Source organism: Rhipicephalus sanguineus, chromosome 3 (genome assembly GCF_013339695.2).
Source record: "Rhipicephalus sanguineus isolate Rsan-2018 chromosome 3, BIME_Rsan_1.4, whole genome shotgun sequence".
Taxonomy (NCBI): Eukaryota; Metazoa; Arthropoda; class Arachnida; order Ixodida; family Ixodidae; genus Rhipicephalus; species Rhipicephalus sanguineus.
This window is the reverse complement of record NC_051178.1, coordinates 122374716-122392977: the sequence shown is the minus strand read 5'-3', so window position 1 is coordinate 122392977 and position 18262 is coordinate 122374716. Positions and strand designations below refer to the sequence as shown.

General features: G+C 51.0%; 2 protein-coding genes across 5 annotated transcripts in view; both read left to right on the top strand.

Annotated features, from left to right (window-relative positions):
• Positions 1-3902, top strand: part of LOC125757868 (uncharacterized) — a 14899-nt gene extending 10997 nt beyond the window's left edge. Inside the window, 1 exon segment of the mRNA XM_049414113.1 lies at positions 3849-3902. Within this exon segment, the coding sequence (XP_049270070.1) occupies positions 3849-3902 (54 nt within the window).
• LOC119387053 (carbonyl reductase [NADPH] 1) overlaps positions 1-18262 on the top strand; it is a 606874-nt gene that overhangs the window by 545034 nt on the left and 43578 nt on the right. For 2 of the 4 annotated variants that reach the window (XM_049413355.1, XM_049413354.1), the window contains exon 2: positions 17539-17610. In XM_049413355.1, coding sequence (XP_049269312.1) covers positions 17587-17610 — 24 coding nt within the window. In that variant the 5' untranslated portion in view covers positions 17539-17586. Of the gene's footprint in view, positions 1-17479; positions 17611-18262 lie in introns of those variants that run through there. The other 2 variants (XM_049413353.1, XM_037654354.2) reach the window with 2 other exon arrangements.

The window sequence follows — 18262 nt, the reverse complement described above, 5'->3', positions numbered from 1 at the left end:
ATGGGGCCGCGCGGCCGGGATTCCATCCCACAACCTTCGGGTCACCAGTCAGCACCATCACTAAAACCACGGCGGGTTCTTGTTTTAGATGCGAAGCATCTTATAGCGGAGTTCAAACCGGTGGTGGTGGTGTGCGGCGTGACCACGATTACTGCGCATGCGCGAACCCTCTCCACACACCCCCTCTCCCCTTTTCCCTCGCCGCTCACCCTCTCCACTTCCGCTCTTCCCTCCCCCTCTCCACTCCTCCTCTGAAACGCGGGCTAGACATGCCGAAATTGTCTCCTGCGCAACGCCGCGATGAGCGCCAGCGCATGCGCGTCCTCTCCCCCTCTCTCTACTCTCCTACGCTACCCCCCTCTCGCGCGTCTGTCGACCGCGTTCCCCGCTCGCCCTGTGAGAATTAACGGCCAGGCTAGAGGGAAGACACGACGCGCGTAGCGTTCCTCTTCGCGTTCCACGACTCGAGGTCGGTACCATGCCCAACGAACGCCAACGGAACGCGATCGCGCAAGTGCTCCGGCTTCACATCACCTCATGGTCCCCTTTAGCGGGAAATGGTGTAATTTTTTATATTTCTTTCCGTGTTTCAAGTACGCCTTCTGTGCTGGTCTGATGCCCATGTATATATGTGTACAGTTAAATGTTTTTTATCCTTCCCTCTTTCTGTGTTTCAAGGTTACATTTTTGTCCTGTCTTAAATAATTCCGCAGTTCCTGTTTTTTTTAATCATTTACGATCACTGTAAATCGACTAGTGGCAGTTGTGTTTTATTGTGTAATTTGCGTTTTATTTTTGTAATTGCTTCTGTCAGCGCAGTATTAATGCGCACAAATAAATGGCCTGTACACTGGATATTAACGCACGCACGCACACACACACACACACACACATTCAGTATTTTATTTCTTTGAGCAAGCATAATTTATTTATTAATCGCGTAAGCCCTGAAGGCTCGTACAGGAATGCGCATAAACAGTTCTCGCGAAGCGTCTATGCAAAGAAGACGCATGAAAACAACAAGAAGACGGGAAGCATTGTGTACAGTAGACACGCTGTCAGTAAAAAATACAAGAAACAAAGTCGAGTTGTACAATGAGTACGTCATGGAAAACCAGTTAATGAAATAAAAACTCACAGGCTCCCTTATGCGTTCGCTTAAGACGGCTCGAAAGCGAAAGCCATCTTCTCAGTTTTTTGCGCACAAAGCGTGGTTTTCCATTGCCTCCAAGATCGGAGGCACCTCACCTGGTTTTGCACTGCCTCCGTGATCTGCCCACTTTTGACCAAACTACGATGTCATGTGATAACGGCATCATATGACGCCACGCCAAAATTTGTTAAGCCATGATGACGTCATATCGTGACGTCATCGCGTGACGATTTTTTGCATCCCTCGTCCCCAACGTCGTGGTACGCTGACGCCGTAGACGCGGGACGCCGGCGGTCAAATTTCGCGTTTGATGAGGCATTTAAGGCTTTCGCCTTAAAAAATACGTCCGCCACGGTGGTATAGTGGTGGCGGAGCTCGGCTGCTGACCCGAAAGTCACGGGTTCGATCCCGGCCGCGGCGGTCGCATTTAGGTGGAGGCGAAATGCTAGAGGCCCGTGTACTGTGCGATGTCAGTGCAGGTTAAAGAACGCCAGATGGTCAAAATTCATGGAGCCCTCCACTACGGCGTGACTCATAATCGTATCATGGTTCTGGCAAGTAAAACCCCAGATATTATTATTAATAAAAGAGACAAATAAACGACGCCGTGCATCTGCCGCACAAAGTGTAAAACTGTATTGGAACACTCAATAATATGTGCATGCAATTGGGCGTGCGAGAAAACCTGCAGATACAGAAAAAGAAACTACAGATACAAAAAGAAGAAGAAAAAACGCACTGATACTGTGCGCATGCAAAGTTTTACGGCCTACTACTCAACAACGTATTCATCGTTTTGATAAGGACTCAAGGTGCAACTCGAGTACCGATACAGCAGCGGCTACAGATTGTGAGCAAGAAATGTCAGCAATAATAATGATAAAGAAGCTTTCGTTTCATTTTAGCAGGATATTCGCACCATACTGGCCCTCGGCCCTTTATTCTGTGTACAATATGTACGATGCCATTTATAATAAACGAGTAAATTGTTTGCAAACTTAGCAAAATCAGCCACCTTAATCGCGCTTAGGTAGCTTCGCAACACAAAATTGTGTGTTCAGATACCTATATACTGCTGCTGCTGACATCTATACTAATACTTTAAACGATTATTTGTGTATTTGGAATGCAGAGCTTACGAGAAAATTAAGTAAGGCTTTAGACTTTGTCGTTTACGGCGTAAGGAAGAGGATTCGTTTTCAACATAACAGAGTCTACGTCTACCTCTAGCGCATAACACATGCACAGGCCGTCAGCTTACATGAATTACATGCTTCCTTAATAAACGTTTACGCAACAACAGCAATAAAAGCTGCCCAAGCTTCAAAAAAGAAAAAAAAAGAGAAAGCTCATTAGCGTGCACTTATTTCCGGACATATCCGCGCACCGCAAGCGCTTTGTGTAGCGCGTTTCGCATGCTGCCGAGCTGCGGCGGGATTCGCAATGGCGGCCGTCGTAGCAGACGACGCGCCTGTCCTCACCCTCAGCGGAGCGCGCGGGCATCAAGGCACCCTAATAAGGTCTATTCTTGTGCAATCAGTTTTTATTGCGATAGCAATTATATGGACAGTCTCGAGGGGTTCTTGCCGTCGCCGTCATGTCCTTCCGGTATGAAGTCCAAATTGATAAGATCCCCCCGCGAATTGTATGTTCTACAGCGGGTAAAAGCACGCGAGCAGAGGCGACGTACGCGGCCGAAGCAAACGAGCCGGCCCATTGCCGTCGCTCGGAGGCTGCATGCGATAACATCACCCCGCTCGGAACGCCTGCCGTCGAAGCAGACAGGAAACGCCCCGCCCGTTTTTAACAAGCCTTAAAAGACACGAAGACGCGAGGGGGGGGGGGAGGGGGGGAGTGTCGCGCGAGGAGCAACTTTGAACTTTGCGCGGTCGCGATCACTGGCGCGCGCTATCTCGAAAGCCATCACAGCGGGGCGGGCGGCTCGTATACGCTTCTACGTGCTGCGCTCTCAAAGCGAAGTGACTATGCGGAGAACATGGCTCCCTGGAGCGGCCGTATTTTCTTACACCATCGTTTTATAGTTACGCGAGATCGGATACAAAACAGTTAGCTGCCAGCCTTACTTCGTGTAACACTACAATTTGTTGCTATCGCATTCATTGCTTCGCCCTTGCGGTGAAACTGTGACTTTTTTTTATTATTTGAGAAGTGTGATGTTTTTTCTTTTCTTATTTTCAAATGTAAAGTGAACCTACTTCGAAAAACTTTTTTTTATCTATTTCATATGTTGTTACCAGGGTTATATAAATTGCGTGGTTTGTAAAAAGGTAGTGTAGTTCATACCTGGCAATAATCTGTTAAAAAAAGCTTTCTCCAAAGGCTCTTTGAATGTTATGAGTATTCTAAGCCGATTAAAATATGTGCTTGTTCCTCCAAGTTACTACAAATTTGTTTTTTCAAGCTCCAAAAACGACATAATAAATGCCGCTAACTGCTCCTAAACAAGGTTCTCCTGCTCCTAAATTGAAATTTTGCTGCTCCCAAAACTGCTCCCAAATCGATTTCAGCCGTCTCACCCCTGTGTCACATAAAATACTCAGTATTAGCAATCCCTATAAATAAATGTTTAATAATGTTGTGTTTCCTAATGTAACACAATCATGGATGTCTGTAATACGGTCAGGGAGATCACTGTAAGAATTGACTCCTTGTGTGTTACTTTCCTGCTGACAAGCAACAGATGCGGTCACCAGCTGAGCCCGAGCAGAGGACAAAGGCAACAATATGACTGCTTTTGTCGCCAGTGATTTTTTTTTTATTCTTTAATTAAGACACAAATGGAGAGAAGGATGTCTGATCGTATTGGCATGGAACACTGGGTGTTGAGTGAAGATTCAGAGTGAAGTGAAGACCCTTCACTCTGAATATGGTTGAATATGGTAGCACTACAACAGCCAATATTTGACTTATTCTCTTGTTGTGCATTATTGTAGGTGCTGATGCTCCCACGTACTTGGCTATGTTGCCTCCGAATGTCAAATCACCCAAAGGAGAGTTTATCTGGAATGACCGCACTGTGACACCATGGGACGAGTAACTTGCAGAAAGCTTGACCAGTGGCCTTGCATTTTCACATAGGGCCACTTGCTGGCCTACGTTGTATTTGCACACTATAATACCAAGCCTCCGAACAAAAGTGAAGTCGGAAAAACGTACCTGCCCATATCATTGTAATATGAATGCTGGAATGGCAGCTTTTTTTTTACGATGCTAGAAATCATGGTTTTTATGAAAATAAAGATTTGCTTTGTTCGCCGCAGAAAAGGTTTGCGCCACTTCTTCTGTTTGTTGCCTTATTTGCATCTTTTGAAGTGCTGTCGTCTTGTGGAGGCTAGAGTCAGGGAAGAAGCGTTGCTGACAATTATTTTTCAGTGAATGTTGCCTGGCCCTCAAGAATGACAACACTCCGAAATGCAGCATTTTTAATTTCAAGTTTTTGGGTGGTACAAGCAAGGTTTTATTTTGGTTGCATATGTTGTCGTCATGAATTAAAACTTCTAGTTGGAAACTTAAGAGAGGTTAGGGTTTGTTGTCATCTAGGATCTTTGTAGGAAGTAAATTGGGATCTTATGTGACCACATTTCTCGGCCTACATTAAAAACAAAACACAAAAAAAGTTTTCCGAGATAAAACTAAGGGGAAAAAAAGCTCTAGTAATGCAAAAGCAGGGCCGGGGCACGTACTGTAAGTTAAAAATACAATGAAGACGAAGTATACGCTAGAATACTAATTTGAGTTAGAAGCCTGATTTGTGAAGCCTACTGATTAGCTCCGTGGATTTCATGAGCAACGGTCGCGTTGTTCGCGATGCCGAGCACCGCTCACCGGTCGAGTTTCGACTCTCTGTGATGTCCTCCGCCTCGCCTATCGTCGTGCCGTGACGGTTGCTTCGTCCGCCAAGCCGAACACCTCTCACCGACTAAGGTTCGCCTTTACGTGATGTCCTCGTGCCTCTAGCCGATCGTTGCCCCGTCCCTGAACTCTGCTGACCGGATTCCCCCTACTCTTTCCTATTATTAGATTCGAAGTATCTTAAGGTGGAGCTCAATCCGGTGGTGGTGGTGTGCGGCGTGACCACCCCTACTGCGCATGCGCATACCCTCTCCACACACCCCCTCTCCCCTCCCCTCTCTACGTTCCCTCTCCACTTTCCCTCTCCCCCCCTTTCCACTCTTCCTCTGAAACGCGGGCTAGACATGCCGAAATTCTCTCCTGCGCAACGCCGCGATGAGCTCGAGCGCATGCGCGTCCCCTCCGCTTCTCTCTCCTCTCACACGCTGCCCCCCCTCGCCCGCCTGTCGACCGCGTTCCCCGCTCGCCCTGTGAGAATTAACGCCCAGGCTAGATGGAAGATACGACGCGCGTAGCGTCCCTCTTCGCGTTCCACGACGCGAGGTCGGTAGCATGATCAACGAACGCCAACGGAACGCGATCGTGCAAGTGCTCCGGCTTCGCATCGCCTCATGGTCCCCTTTAGCGGGAGATGGTGTAATTTTCTTTTAACCCCTCTCACTTCCCCCCCTGAAGCCTACTGTGTTTCCTTGCATTGGCAAACGTTTGGTCGCATTTCTCTCGACCTCCCATAGTGCAGGCGTTGTCTGATTTATAAAATTCTTCGCGTACACGACAGCTCACCGAAGGAAACATCGCAACTATTTTTTCCCGGCTAATTCGAATGCATTGAGAGAGCGCTAGCAATCACACTGACTTCGGATCCAGTTGAGCGCTTCGATGTCCTCCTCGCCCAGAAACGCGATTATCCCTAGCGGCGCAGGCGCTAGGGACGGTCGTACCTGGTCGAACCGCGTATTCAGAGCTTCGCACACGCAACCATGGCAACCACTGGCATATCTATTGCTTGGTAAAAACGGTGGCGGCGCGGGCAGTCGGAGGCGCGGTGCGAAGGTTCGAGGTTGGGAGTTGCTACTGCGGACTTCACCGCGAAGCCGTCGCATGATGTCTGCGCACCGTGTAGCTGTGGTAAGATAAACATTGTGCAAACCGTATAACGCCTAGTGCGCGCCGACGGAAGCGCCATAGGCGGCGAACTCGGTCATTACTCTCGGGAAAGCAAGCAGACGGCCGCCGTGGTTTCCTACGTCGTTGTACGTGTGTTTCCGCGTTGTTCACGTTTGCATAGTAAAATAAGCAACGTTCGTCGTATGTGTGGTGGCCGAAACTTCAAGGGATGTCGAATAACAATTAATGGGGAGTGGAGTGCTCAAACACCTAAAAAAAAAAACGCGCCCGGAACACGGTTTTACTTACCGCAAGGCCTCCTGAGCAAGAACGACGGAAGCAATGGATCGCCGCTGTTCGTTGGCCAAGGCGAGCCGCTTCGTCATTGCGCGAGTTACCACGTCGCTTCTTGTTCTAATGCTTTCGTTCTGACATATTGGTGCTCGCTGGATGTACTCGATCATGTGGACACTGGTAGACGACCAAAGTTATAAGCCTGAGCATGTGTGTTATAAGCCTGAGCATGGGGGGCACGGCGGTCGGTTCGACCGCCGTGCCCCCCAAGGACACTTCGCTCAAACGTTCTATATTTCAGAAGCGTTGTAGTTCGGGCGAGCTGGTCATCCATGAACTTAACTTGTACTAGCGCGGTACATGTACCACGCTATTACAAGCTAAGTTCTATATTTATTATTTACAGAAACAGAAATGCAGCAATGGTTGACTTCAGAAAGAACAAGAAGTGATTGAGACGTCACCTTTGTAAACAAAACAAAGCGGATGTTCACCACGAGCTGTACCTCGTAGCTGGGTCTTGTTACGCTGGACTACGCGACGCACCTTTGATATTCACCGGCATGACGATTCACTGCACGCGGACGTTCGTTCTCCTCCGCAGTCGGTCATCACATATGTCTCCTCGGCGACCCTCTTCAAAACTTGTCACTGCTCCGGCGGCCTCATCTCTTGATACTTTACTCGCAGCACTCGATCATCAAACAACACGCCTTCTGCGGTCGAGCGAACGATGCTATGACTAGAGCGACATAACTTCTTCGCTGACTAACTTCTCACTGACTGACTCTCCGTCGCCGCGAGCTTGCATTGCCTGTATCGGCTCGCGCCTGGGTTCGGGAAGGGGGAAGGTGCGTATGATTCGTCTGTGCGTAGCACAGCGAAAGCTAGGGAAAGGGCGAGATTCTCTCACCGATTCGTCTGCGGAATCAGACGGCGCTGCTGGCGCTGCTTTGCTTTCTCGAATATCCCGATATTTCGCGTGCGTTGGCTGTGTCGGTGGCGTCTTCTGCGGAGAGGGTAAGGAAGCGCTCTCGGCGCCTTTTTATACTTGTTTTTTCGATGCGCGCGCTCTGTCGCGCATAGGCGTGCGCAGGGTTCCTCATTAGGGGGGGGCGAAAGTTCATCGCAGCGCCCCCCCACCCTAAAAAGTCCATGTATGGGGCAGATTTTGCGCCCCCCCCCCCTCTTAGGTGACTAGAAGGGTCAATGTACGGGGCAGATTCTGCGCCCCCCCTTCTTAGATGATTAGGGGGGGCGGCCGCCCCCCCTGCCCCCCCTCTGCGCACGCCTATGCTGTCGCGCACCAACCGTCGGCTCCAGGCTTTCATGCCGTCGTTCGAAATCGGCGACGTGCGCTTATACTCTGTTCCAGAAGTTCCGTGCAGCAGAGCCAAGGCTACACGACCCTCGAGCGCAGGTTGTTGCGAAGCGAGATGTAGTGCCCCATATACGTAGCCCGTTGTTTGTCCTCATGGATTTTGCAAGCGGTCTCGTCGGAGGATTTTTACTTGAAGGCTTCTCTGCGTGTTGTAGCTGTGATTTGTATGACGATTTTGTCGCATTTTCTGTATAAAACAACTTTTGTGGCTCCATGATACTGAAGAAAGAGTTCTTGCTTGTACGTGTTATAACATGCAAATGACGAAAGAAATAACGCTGTTGTGGCTCGTATGTGTTATGTTTTTACTTATAAAGCACGAAGGAATGGTACGACACTGTCTAAACTTTTATGAGTAGTCCGCACAGCCCGAGCGTCCACAGCGCCGCGGAGGACCCAGTCTTGGGTTGTGATTAGTGCGCGGTGGCAGATTTGGTCACTTCTTAGTCAAAATGGCGGCGCCTGGTTCACCTGTGCGATATCGTTCCCGGATCAGCTTTTACGACAAGGGAGCGAAGCGGCACTTCGCATGCCCATAGGCATGCGTATACGAAATCTGATGAAGCGCGGTGCTTTCATATTCAATTTGGCTAGTGCGGCGCTTTCCACCGAAACATGAGCCACTGAACCCTATCCCTCAAATGTCTACGTGCAAGTATCTCGAAGACGCGCGCTTTTACGGTGCCGAGGAGAATATTTAACCGCTTTCACAATTACAGCTCATCTCACTGCGCAGTTGCACAGTGTCCCGAGACGCTCTTGCCGCTTTCGCTGCAGCGCTCGCCGCTAGCAGACGACAGGGCGCGGAAGGATACACTTAGATGTGCTCGCCCTCCTGATTGGTTGAGAAGGCCTGTAGCTTCCACAGTGCTGCACGGAACTTCTGGAACAGAGTATAGTTAAGCGCTCGTTCGTGACAAACATCGTGCACAAGTCCACTTTCGTAGAGGCCCGCGCCTTTCCTGCAGCTGCCAGTGCAGAATTATACCTGGCGACAACTTTCTGTGGCAGCACAGCCAAGGCTACGCAACCGAACCACGCACTTTTTTACTACGCTTCTGTATGTAGTCCGCGAACGCGAGCTTTTGTTAAATACGTATCATAAAAGAAAACATAAAAAGAAAAGAAATAGGTATTACGCTCAAGATTGCTTGCATTGAAAGCAAGAATGAATATGCCGTAAAGAATTTGCGATTTTTGCTCTTTCGAGTTTTCAGCTTTCCTGGTGTCCATTTCACGTTTTCCGTCCCCACTAAACAACGATGGCGTCGCTCGGCTGCAACAGGTGCACATCGAACCTTGCAAGTGAGCATAAGCGCGTGTTCGTTAGGTGATCTGTGTTCGTCGACCAGAAAGAAACGAAGACAGCGTTGCGTTGTGAATTATTTTGTTGATTTGCTCATACTATCACCGAGAAAGAAGTGTGCAAGTGATACCACCATCGAAAATGGGTCTCTCATCGCGATAGCTACCTTGACAGTGACGACGGCGACCTGCAAGTCTTCAGCAAGAAGAGCCGCTTGAAAGCAAAACTGCGATTGGAAACAGTACGTAAAATAAGTGGCCCATTTCATAAATTGCGTTGCATACATGGTCGGTATTTCGGTTGTCTACTATTACTGATACGATCTAGCCGAAGATTGCGTCTAACACCGTGCTCGTCGGCGTCTACGGCGGGAGGCGTTTTGGCGCTTAGCTATGAGAGCGATTTACGGTGACAAAATCACCCATGCACAGCTTTGCCTCGGCAACAGACGCGTTCATGTCTATTATGCGACTGACAGCGTGATTTTCAATGTGAAAAAAAAAAGCATTCTTGACCACGGGAGTAAGGAGCGTGTTTCACCCGTTTGTAATCGCAAACGTGAGACGCCTGCTCCTGACCGGTCATGGCCAAGACATCCGCTGCTTTTCGATGCCGTCGCGTCCCCTGCCAATTTAACGTGAGCGTCTCCAGAAAGTTATTGCTTCTCCAAATGTAGGAAAACGACGATGTCGACCCTGTGTGCACCGAAATTAAGAAAATGGCTTGTTACCTTTGCGTAAGATTTCCAATTGCGCAGTTACTGCTGGGCGGTGGCTTTTTCTTTTTCCTTTGAAAAGTAAAACCGACCTCGTTAATGAAGCTGATTCCTGTGTTCCTTCGCAATACAAAATGTTCTATCGCTTTCCCAAAAAAGAAATGCAAACAATACTAAATGGTGCTCGCTTTGCACGTGGACTTGAACCGCTAGCACAGCGTTATATTATTTGATTTGCAGAAGAGCTCAGCAATGATTCCAGGTATTTGTGCTGCATCCTTAAGTATATCAAGTCATGTGGTAGATTTCGATTACATCTGTGAATAAACTATCTGCATAAATTCCCAAATAACATCATGAGCCATGAATACTCGTATGAAAACGCGCATGTTCTATCGCTCGCGAAACCAAAACCGAAATCGCCCGCGAACGGACTACTTGGCGTAGTAACACATGTGCAGAAGCTCCGCCCACGTAGCTTTCGCTGTGCTGCCACAGAAAGTTGTCGCCAGGTATAGTTGGCTGGCACCCGCACGAAGGGGAAATAGCAGCCGCGAACTTCATCCATCCCCTCACACCAAAGCTGTGCAAAGCGCTGTCGTCTGCTCGGCTTCCCGCACGTACTGTCGGCGGCGCCCGCTAGGTGGCTATCAGTGGCGCCTCTATAGGCGGTGCACAAGGCGTATACATGGCTTGCACCTACGTCACTTGACGTCACTGCTGGGAGCGAGTCGGCCATATTGGTGAACAGTGGTTAGACCTTGTTCAGCGCTGCCTGGTCGCACCTGCGAGTTTCTTCCTCTACTATGGTTATATGCGCAGTTGTAGGCTGCTCTAATTGTAGCGACAGCTGCGGAAGAAAGAAGCAGCCCACTAGTGTGAGCTTCTTTCGAATACGAGAGGTTATTGAAGCTCAGTGCGAGCGTACGAAAATGCTTGGCGCGAACCGTCAGAGGACCTGGCTGGCGCGCAGAAGGCGTGCAAATTTCGACGAACAAAACCCCAATGTTCGTGTGTGTGGAGCGCACTTCGTAGCATGTAAGCAAAAAAGAGAGGAGATATATGAAGACACTGATCAGCATGGATGCTCTTGCGTTCGTAGGAAAGCCGTCCGCGTTGTTCGACGAGACGAACCCAGACTGGGCGCCGCCGTCTCTACGGCTCGGCTAAAGGCCGAACCATATAGAGCGTTTTTGCCGGCGTTTTCCCGGCGTTTCGTACGCCGGCGTCCCTCGACGTCGACGCTACCGGTGACGGTGGCCGAAACGTCCACCTCTGGACGGTCCAGACATGACGGGCGGCAGCGCCGACGCCGGAAGCAGTTCGATGGACGCAGGACCAATCAGCGTGCGGCTGGCAGCGACTTCCGCTACGTAACGGCGTCGTCGATGCTGCCAAAATGGCTGCCGCCCGCCTCGGATCTAATGTCGTCGCCGTGCACTGTGTGGCCCTTAAGTTCTCAACTGATGCTTGTATTTGACTTAGCTTGTTCCCTAGAAGCTTCGACAGCAAAGTGCTCGTGATATCTTTGAACTCTTTCCGAGAGCCGTACTCAAGTTCATCGGTAGGCTTAGCAGGAATGAATGTATTGGCCGAATACGTGGCCTCAAAGATGTACGGCAGCTTCAAGCTCAGAGGCCATATATTACAAGTTCGTGGTTCTTCTTAATGCCAATAGCTGGCGCTACAAGTCAAATAAAAAAAAAGACTTTTCGGTGGCACTGTCACTCGTTTTTTTTTTTTGCACCACAGAACTGCAAATGAGACTTAAAAGCTATAATCAGGAGTATATCTTGTTGGTCCATTGACAGAAACTGTACCCTGCTTTACGAGGTGTCAGGTTCATTCCCTCTGGTCACACTGTGCGACGCTGAGTTAACGCTCTTCATATGGTTTGCCGCCCTCTCTGACGGCGTTGATGCGACGACGCCGAGGGACGCAACGTCAGAAAACGCTGGCAAAAACGCTGTATATGGTTCGGCCTTAAAGCTGTAAGCATGCAGGCGCTGCGCGACATGAGTGCACGAAAAAACGGCGTCATGAAAAATGGCAAGCGGAGGCCGAACGGCGCCGAGCACAGGCCGATGCGTGTTGATGAAGCCGAATGCGGTTCGCTCCCGATGACGGTCCGCATGCAGTGAGTAAACCATCAGCACTACGCTCACACACACGTACTGCATCCTTCTATGTTTATGACATACTGGACAACACAGGAGACGCGCGATCGAAAAACGCGCTGCGGTGTGTGCACCTCGCAGCACTCTCACGAGAACTAAGCACGAACATCAGCACTTGTTGATTTAGCAGCGTTCGCGCATCGCTATTTCATAACTCGGAGCTGGCGAAGGGGCCATTTTCATGAACCATTCAACTTACCTTGCAATCACGATCAAATTTACGGTCGCGAAGCTCGTTTTCAGACAGGCTCTTTACCCAGCCGCTGGTAAACTAGTCGTGCGGTTCGATTGATTTGTACGCCTTTATTTCGCCCAGAGTAACCAGGTCAGTGCTGAAAACCAAATAGTCCACGATGTCCTTGTACCTGCGACACGTCTGGGAAGACGAAGATGTTCGATGTCGTGTCCGTTCCGAGTCGAAGCGTGTAGGGATCCACTCCGTCGCACAACCGCACCTTTTCCTCATAGCGAGAACACGCTTGCCCTATCAGTTCTGAATAGTGCGCCGCATTTAACGGCTGCCTTGTGCCAACCGGCGGCATGATGCACGAGAAACGGCTCGCGAAAAAGAAAATGACCGTGGGAATGCGGTTCCGTCGAACTAGGGTGGCTGGTCGTACTGAACACTGTAGTCGTCGTACGGCTAGTACGGCTGGTACGTGCGGCTGTTCACCAATATGGCCGCCGCAGTAGGACCGCAGCAATGGTGACGTCACGTGCAAGCCAAGCTGAACAATATCGACGAACCGAACGCGCAGTGTTTGCGCGTTAGTGAACTGGCGTGCAGATGTTGACATTGAGCAACGCCCATTGAGCCGCAATTCGGCCTTGAATCTTTTCTCTTTCTTTTTTTTTTTTTCGCCTTCGATTCCGGTTATCGCTCATGCAATCACGCGTCCGCGATCGAACTCTTAGCTGGTGGCTTAGCGGAGTTCTCCCTGACGTGCTCGTTCGTGTTCTAATGCACATTTACGGGCGTCTCTTTCTCTCTTTTTTTTTTTTACCCTCTGTCATGACGCGTGCATATAAAGCAAAAGCTAACGTGCGAATCTTTTGCGGCTGTGTGAGGAGACTGCTGAAGACCTTGTGTGCCACTCATAGGCGTCCGCTAAAACCCCTCCATGCGTTTTCCGCTGTCTAGACGTGAAAAGCGGCAGCAGGCGTGATTGAGGGGGGGGGGGGGACTTTAGTGTCTGCAGGGTTCCCCTTCAGGGGGGGGGGCGCCCCCCCCCACGTGCGAACGCCTATGGTGCCACTGCCCTACCCTTCGAAACTCATTTATATGCTCCGTGGCTTAATAAAAAAACACTTTCGGAGGAAAAGATCCTGCAACCTAGAGCGCTTTTTTACATGCGTAAGGACACACACGCATACGCACAGACAGGCAGACAGATCGACTGGGCTCTGCATACATGTGTCACGGCCGCTGGATGAAAAAGCATCCAGCGGCCGTGCATGTGTACTGTTAGCGTTTGTTCACATTAATTTGGCCCTTCCTTAATTTACGTTTTTTTTTCTTATTCTATCCATCATTTCCTTTCTCCTTATCCAAACATAGGGTATCCAACAGGGCGGCCCATCCTTTGGTTTCATGCAAGATTATAGGAGCCCGAGCGCTTGCTCGACACCGAGGAAGGAGGCGATCCTCCATGTTCGTGCGTTTATTATGTGTACATACAAATTGCAAACATTTCGGGGAGGGGGGGTTGAACACTCGCAACTCTCCTCTGGCTGCACCGATGTACAAGACGTTACCAGAAGTGTTCTATTACGCATAGCACAATATACATGACGCCGTAGCCTTCCGCCAGTGTCGGTATAATTACAGCTTCAATGACCTAGCGATGTAAATTATTCCGCAGAATATCACACAATGTGTGAAAGCCCATTCATAGAATGCCTTATTTGACTCATCCTGCATCGGCATAATTAGCTTACTACGTTTGACCAAATTCGAATGCAGTCCAAGCCAAGTTGTCAACTAGATAAATTCAAGCGGGTAATAATGAAAATCAAACACGCAAACTTCACGCCTGCTAATACTTGCAACGCCCTTCCATTGCATGGTTATGTATATATCACAATCGCCGCGCTCATCAATCACGAAAAATACATGTTTGTAAGGTACCGAGGGTTGCCTGGCTGATATAATTACTTCTCAAACAGATAGAAGCTGAAACTAACAACAAACAGCCTCGTTATTGGCGCGTTGACTCTAAATCGGCGTTCACGCGCCTCAGGCATTCAGCGCTGAGCGAAGGGCCCTCAGCACAGGGAACTTGTTGCCACATTCGCCGAGATAATCGTCAAAGTCCAGGTCGAACACGGCTAAGCCGCTGGCCATTTCCGTGGTGAAGCCGGTGCTCTGCGGCCCCAGCGAGGACATCCATCCCCGGTCGCCGTCCCAGGCCACGAAGCACTCGCTCACGTTGTCGTGCCACTGGCGCCAACCCTGCTGCCTGCAAATCTCGCGGTACGGCACGGTGCGAACGAACGTGGCCGGCGACCCGACGTCGTGGTGACTGCGGTTCTTCAGTTGGAACTTGAGGCCGCCGAGGGAGACGCCGATGAGGCAACGCGGCACAGGAGTATCCACGTCTACAGTGGCGGCGCCCGACGCGTAGTCCACGTCATCGCCCGCCATGGAGGACAGCAGAGTTCTCGAGAGCTGGTAGATGAACTCGAGCGACGACCCCTCGTGGACGCTGCGGCGAGGGTGTGGGCAGGTGGCGAACCCCAGCCGCGGCTGCCTGCCGCCGTAGCCCTGTGATGGCGGCGAGATGACCAGCATGTCCTTGGTGTTGGCGTATATTTCGGTGCGGTAGTAGCGCACCTGCTGCCGCAAATCTCGCGGCAGCACCACCGCCACGGACACGCCCCGCACGGCCATGAGGAGGTCGTGGACGCGGACCGCGTGCCTCAGCCGCTCCACGTCCTCGATGTAGACGGCCAGCCCTCCGACGCCCATTTTTCCCAGCTCTTCGGAAAGGTCGGTGGCAAAGCGCGCGGTATTTCCCAGGGCTGCGTCCATGTGGTGCACCAGGAGGCGGTGGCCGCCCAAGGTCACGAACAGGTGACGTACCGGTAGGAACTCGTGGCTGACGACATCCAGGAACAGCTTCAGTCCCTTGCTGACCACCACCTGGCCTTTGGCGTTCACGTCGACGCAGCAGAAGGCGACGTCCGTGCACAGCTGTACAGGGAAGTCGTACACCGAAAAGCCCGGAGAGCGGATCGTACTGCGGTCGTCGTAGAAGCAGAACAGCAAAGCTGACGAGGCGCGAGACTTCCTTCCGACGTCCGTCGTCGTCGCTTCGACGTCCACAGCGTGTCCGACGAGGTGCTCGCTGCTGGTGGTCCGCGCGTCTTCTGACGCCATTGTTGGCGGTTCCTTGGTCTTAAAAAACGCGGAAGGCACCTTTGTCGAAGCCGCCCTCGAGAATTGGCGCGTCGACGATTCCTGCAATGAAGACGATCTCGAAGCGGGCTCAAACGAGCTTTGGTGTACATTTGTGACACCCGAGCCTTCGGCCGCTGTTTCGCTGTCGCGCGCTACAGACACAATGTCATTCACCCCGTGGTAGTCCTCACTGCTGGCGAAACCCGCCGGCGCTTTGTTATCCGCTACGGAGGTACCATGGGGATCTCCAGAAGCAGGAGCGTCATCGTGAGACGCTATGCGGCTCGCTTTGTTCCCGTGCTTCTTCTGTACGACACCCTTTATCTTGCCAGCCGATAGCGAAGCCGAACGCCTTGGGTGGACGTGCAGTTCATCCGCCGGAGGCGCGGCGTCTCTTCGAAGCGGAGACACGGGAAGCGCGCTTCTGTTGGCCGCGCTGCTCACGGTCGCGTCGGTCACGTCCGGCCCCAAGTCGCGCACGATGAGCGTCAGCACCGTAGCGACGCCGCACACTCCCAAGAGAGACATCGCAGTAAAGATGGCGGCGGCCGTGCCCTTGCTGATTCCGATGGACTGGGCACTGCGCCGAGCGGGAATCTTGTGCAGGAACGAGATAGACGACTCTCCGCTCATACTGGAACAGTCGAATATGAATCGAGGAAGCAGGAGCTAGAGTGACAGGAGCACCTCTACAGCAGACAGCGGCTTCGGAAAACAATGAAGAAAACCGTCGCGATGAAAAGCGCGATCCACTGCCTCACGCATGCACGTGATGATGACGATGATGATGATGTGCCTCTACAGTCTACACATGGCTCATACCCACACTGGGGGATTGGCCAAGAATTGTTGATATGAATGTTTAAAGTTACAATTAATGATTACACACAAAAGGCAAGCAACCATACGTGTCGCAGCGCACTTCTTCGTTACCATTGTCTGTTGCGGAGCATATGGCGGTGCTGACCATTGAAACGAATCAAGGGAATAAAGCGACTGTAACTGCATTGATTTATGCAGCCGTTTATCGGCCTATACTCCTAATTTATGTGACACTATAAGCGTCATGGTATACCATAAATGAGGTGCACGTCAATGAATCTGGTGGCGTACTGCGCAAGCGCAAAGGAGGGAAGAAGAAAGACAGACAGACTGACAGAAAAAAAAAAAGCTTCACACACAGGCAGTGCGAGCCTCTAGCTCTGTCTCTGAGTTATAAAATTGGCTTAACTCTTTTAAACCTAGTTATCACAAGCGAAAGGTATGTTTGGCTTGGTTTTGCAAACACTATGTACACAGTATGTCATTAACACCTTCGCCTGGTCACGTGGTACCGCAGCGGCCAGGCTCCGAGCGAGCGCAGTTGCGACGCCGCTCCGCTGTGTGTGTCGCTTTGTTGCCTTCTTGTGTTCTGTTTCTTTGTGCTACCATTGTTACCAAATATGCCATACCAACAAGCCCGCCTTGCAACTTTAATCTCGCCGCAGCGGATCACGTGGCGTGACGTCACGCCTGCCGTCCTGTGCTCCGGCAGCTCGAGGTCACTGCGACGCGATGAACGACCTTGGAAGACATGGCGTAGTAGAGCTTTCGCTCTAAGGACATCAGTTGTATCAAATACAAACATGGGTGCAGACGCAACACATAAGATGCCCGGCGAATCGAAGGATACGCAGCGAACGAGGAAACATTTGATATTGGAGGCCAACCGAATAAGCCATTAGTGTTATGCACAGATGTGCGCGGGAACCGCTTGGCAGCGGGGGCAGAGAAAAATCACCGCTGTCAAGGCAGCGGGGCGGGCCGGCGACGCCCGGCGTGCGAAGATGGCGACACTTTTGCGTCAGTGAAGTTATGCTTCGCAGGCCACACCGCCAGAGAGAAACAAAAAGAGCGGTGGTTATGACGTCGTTAGTGTTGCCACAGCTCCATAGCGGCTCAGCGCCACCGCTATCGCACGACCACGCCCTTGCATCCCCGTTGAAACGCCGCCAGTTCCCGCCACGTCCAGTCCCAGGTGCGCCAGGTACAAACCCCTGGCGGCAGCAGTGCGAACGACACCGTGCCCCTCCTTCTTCGAAGCGCGCAGCAGACGCGCAGCGAGCGGCTCAGTTTATAGTCCGCAAACTTGGGTGTCCCGTTGGTGGTTGCTGCGTCCTCTTCAACGAAATCGCCGAGTCATGTCATCTCCTCGGGTCGCAGTGGTAAGAGAAGACATTGTATCGGCCATCTGTACCCACAGCGCACTTGTATTAAGCTCGGTGTCCTCGTTTCACGAGTTGTTCGAAAGGCGCGCGGGGCGATTGCGTGGAGCGGCCTTGAGAGCCGTTGCTTGAGTCATTCAATTCATGTATTCTCCTTGTACTTCCTTGCGTGTGCGCAACTGTCGCAAGCGTGGTCAACGGTGCCAATAGTGTGTCGACCGGTTCTTGGCATCTAGATGATAAAAAAAAAAAGAATAAAGGTACTGTACCGTTCCCCTACGCGTTCTGTCCGTTAAAAGCTCCCCAATCTCCTCTCCTCACGTGCGTTCGTTATTGCGCTTACCCATTCTTGTCATATCGTATCCTGGTGTTATAGCTGTTATCTCTCTGTGCGTGCGTTTATCCATGCGTTTATCCTCTCAGTGCGAATGTGCGTCCGCTTTTGTTTGTGGAGGAGAGAGTAGGGAGGGGCAGTAGTCGATGGTTATTTAGGTTACGAGTAGAGTTACTGTATATGCTACCTTTAGATGGTAGCATGTATACAGTAACTCTAGTTACGAGTGGAAAACAGCGCTAAAAAGACGGGACAAGAAAGGACACAAACCACAGTGCTGGCTTTCTTGTCCCGTCTTATTAGCGCTGTTCTCCACTC